This window comes from Parus major, unplaced genomic scaffold, assembly GCF_001522545.3.
Source record: "Parus major isolate Abel unplaced genomic scaffold, Parus_major1.1 Scaffold220, whole genome shotgun sequence".
Lineage (NCBI taxonomy): Eukaryota > Metazoa > Chordata > Aves > Passeriformes > Paridae > Parus > Parus major.
Genome location: NW_015379263.1, coordinates 95,472 through 98,837, shown reverse-complemented (window position 1 = coordinate 98,837; position 3,366 = coordinate 95,472). Strand labels below are relative to the sequence as shown.

Sequence of the window (3,366 nt, the reverse complement as noted above, 5' to 3'; positions counted from 1 at the left end):
GAGGGATATGGGGTCTGAGATGGGGATTGGGAGGGCTGCAGGATCTGGGAGAGCTTCAAGGTGAGCAGGATATGGGGTCTGGGATTGGGAGCAGGAGAACTTTGTGGTCCAGAGTGGGAACAGGGTATGGGGCCTGGGATACAAAGTGCAGGGCTGCAGGGTCAAGGGTGAGTAGCGAGATTTGGGGTCTGGGATGGGGAGAAGCATCTGGAGAGCAGGAGGGCTGCAGGGTCTGGGATGGGGAGCAGAATAGAGGGTCCCAGGATGGGGAGCAGGATCTGGAGTCTAGGATGAAGACAAGGACCTGGGATGGGGATGGGGAGCACCAGGACCTGGTCTGGGTTCCCCTGGTCCCTCATCCCTGCTTTCCTGCTGTCCCACAGACATACATTGGGAATGTGGTGATCTCAGTGAATCCCTACCAGTCCCTGCCCATCTACACCCCAGAGAAGGTGGAGGAGTATCACAACTGCAGCTTCTTCGCCGTGAAGCCCCACATGTGAGGATGGGGAGGCTGGTGGTGCCCTTGGTCCCCTGGATTGTGCCAAGGGCTTCACTCCCAGGCAATCCCAAAGTGTCGGGGTCCAAGGGAATCCACTTGGGGCAACGCCACAGCCACAACGGGGAGGTCTTGGTGTTTCCTGAAGCCCCCAGATGGCTCCAGCCCCTTCCAACCCCTCTTGCCCCCAGCTATGCCATTGCTGACGATGCCTATCGCTCGCTGCGGGACCGGGACAGGGACCAGTGCATCCTCATCACCGGAGAGAGCGGCGCCGGCAAGACAGGTACAGCCAGGGCTGCGAGGGGGGCTCAGGGCACTGCGAGGGGCTGGTGGGGTGAGGGGCACAGCCCCAGCACCCACGGCCCCTCACCAATGACCCCCTGGCAGAGGCCAGCAAGCTGGTGATGTCCTACGTGGCAGCCGTGAGCAGCAAAGGGGAGGAGGTGAACAAGGTGAAGGAGCAGCTCCTGCAGTCCAACCCTGTGCTGGAGGGTGAGTGCCCCACACCCTGAGCCTGCTCCAGCATCCCAGACCTGCCAGGGTCCAGCTCTGTCCCCCTGGACCTCACTGTGTGACCCCTGTCCTCTTCTGCAGCCTTTGGGAACGCCAAGACTGTCCGTAATGACAACTCCTCCCGATTCGTGAGTGACCTGGGGAGGGGGGCTGGACCCTGCTGGGGCCATGTGGGTCCTGATGGCGCTGGGAGCACAGAGGGGACAGGGATGGGGATGTGGGGAGTGGAGCTGCCAATCCCACCAGGAGCCCTTCCCTGACCCAGCCCCCTCCCCCAGGGCAAGTACATGGACATCGAGTTCGACTTCAAGGGGGACCCCATGGGAGGGGTCATCAGCAACTGTGAGTACCCACCCCACCCATCCCGGGGGCTTCCACTCCACACACCCCGCTGACACTGACCCCTCCCCGCAGACCTGCTGGAGAAATCCCGCATTGTCCGGCACGTGAAGGGCGAGAGGAACTTCCACATCTTCTACCAGCTCCTGGCTGGGGCTTCGCCGCAGCTGCTCCGTAGGTCCAGACCCCACCGTGTGGGGGATTTGGAGGTGGAATAGGAGCTGGAGGGGATCGTGGCTGAACTTCCACCTCCTCTCCCCTCAACCAGAGCAGCTGAAGCTCCGCCAGGACTGTGGGCACTATGGGTACCTGAACCGGGAGAGCTCCAGCCTGCCTGGCATGGACGATGCAGCCAACTTCCACGCCATGCAGGTAGCCACGGGAAGACAGGACCCCTCCCCTAAAAATCCTGGAGCCCACCCCATCTCCTGAGCTGCTCTGCCCATCCCCAGGATGCCATGAGGGTCATCGGCTTCTCGCCCACCGAGGTGACGGAGCTGCTGGAGGTGACGGCCGTGGTGCTCAAACTGGGCAATGTCCAGCTGAGCAGCAGCTTCCAGGCCAGCGGGATGGAGGCCTGCAGCATCACCGAGCCCCAGGGTAGGGACAGGGACGGGAATGGGGGGTTTGGGGACCCCCTCAGCCCCTCCTCAGCTCTGACACCGCCGTCTCCCCACGCAGAGCTGCACGAGATCTGCGAGCTGATCGGGCTGGACCCCAGCACGCTGGAGCAGGCGCTGTGCTCCCGCACGGTGAAGGCGCGGGACGAGACGGTGCTCACCACCCTCACTGTCCCCCAGGTGAGCAGGACCACCCCCAGCCGTGGGGCTGATGCCTGGCAGCCCCCCAGGAGCCGGCACCAGCCCCTCTCCCGTCTCCCCAGGGCTACTACGGCCGGGACGCGCTGGCCAAGAACATCTACAGCCGCCTCTTCAACTGGCTGGTGAATCGCATCAACACCAGCATCCAGGTGAGCTCCAGGGAATCCTGGAGCCCCGGCAGGACCCTGGACCCCCACCCCACACAGGGTTCAACACCCCGTTATCTCCCCAGGTGAAGTCGAACGAGCAGAGGAAGGTGATGGGCGTCCTGGACATCTACGGCTTTGAGATCTTCCAGGTGGGTGAAGGACCCACCAGCCCCATTCAGGGGGTCGGGAACAGCAGCTGAGACATGGGGCTGGGCCAGGGGCTCGGGAAGCACCTGCCAGACAGGACCCTTCTCTCGCAGGACAACGGCTTTGAGCAGTTCATCATCAACTACTGCAACGAGAAGCTGCAGCAGATCTTCATCCTGATGACGCTGAAGGAGGAACAGGAGGAATATGTCCGAGAGGTACCTCCAGCCCCTGCCAGAGCAGGGCCCCAAGGAGCTTTGGCCCCCCCAGGATGGGGAAGTGCCGGAGACAGCTCCACCACACGTCCCTCCCTCGCCCCGCTCCCTGCCGAGAGCAGATTCAATGGCAGGAAGGGATTTGGGATCCTCATCCCCGTGGCCGGACGTCCGGTTCCTGCCCCACATCAGCTGGGGGTGTCCATGGGGCAGGGTCTGGCTTATCTGTGTGTCTGACCCACATCTACTCTCAGGGCATCCAGTGGACCCCGGTGGAGTTTTTTGACAACAGCATCATCTGCAACTTGATTGAGAACGTGAGTTGCCCGCCCAGTGCTGGGATCCTGCGGTTCCAGCTCCCCCCGTAGCCCAAACTGGGATTTTCTGGGGCAGTTTGGGGTGACACCATCCCTCACGGCACAGAGCACCAGCGGGATCCTGGCCATGCTGGACGAGGAGTGCCTGCGGCCAGGCGTGGTCAATGAGGACACCTTCCTCACCAAGCTCAACCAGCTCTTGGCCACACACAAACACTACGAGAGCAAGGAGACGCAGAACGCCCGGCACGTCACCGACACCAGCCTGCCACCGCGCTGCTTCCGCATCCACCACTACGCCGGCAAGGTCTGGCAGCGCCTGCTCCTCTTCCCAGGACCCTGATCCTCTTCCCAGGACCCTGA

The 3,366-nt window shown here is 62.8% G+C and overlaps 1 protein-coding gene across 4 annotated transcripts in view; it reads left to right on the top strand.

Annotated features, from left to right (window-relative positions):
- The window catches only part of MYO1A (myosin IA), a 9,607-nt gene that overhangs the window by 1,718 nt on the left and 4,523 nt on the right, over window positions 1-3,366 (top strand). For 2 of the 4 annotated variants that reach the window (XM_015615636.3, XM_015615634.3), the window contains exons 3-16: window positions 384-499; window positions 691-785; window positions 890-994; window positions 1,097-1,143; window positions 1,294-1,357; window positions 1,430-1,528; window positions 1,623-1,726; window positions 1,807-1,954; window positions 2,036-2,154; window positions 2,238-2,324; window positions 2,408-2,473; window positions 2,585-2,689; window positions 2,941-3,003; window positions 3,110-3,310. In XM_015615636.3, coding sequence (XP_015471122.1) covers window positions 384-499; window positions 691-785; window positions 890-994; window positions 1,097-1,143; window positions 1,294-1,357; window positions 1,430-1,528; window positions 1,623-1,726; window positions 1,807-1,954; window positions 2,036-2,154; window positions 2,238-2,324; window positions 2,408-2,473; window positions 2,585-2,689; window positions 2,941-3,003; window positions 3,110-3,310 — 1,419 coding nt within the window. Of the gene's footprint in view, window positions 1-51; window positions 500-690; window positions 786-889; window positions 995-1,096; window positions 1,144-1,293; window positions 1,358-1,429; window positions 1,529-1,622; window positions 1,727-1,806; window positions 1,955-2,035; window positions 2,155-2,237; window positions 2,325-2,407; window positions 2,474-2,584; window positions 2,690-2,940; window positions 3,004-3,109; window positions 3,311-3,366 lie in introns of those variants that run through there. The other 2 variants (XM_033511450.1, XM_033511449.1) reach the window with 1 other exon arrangement.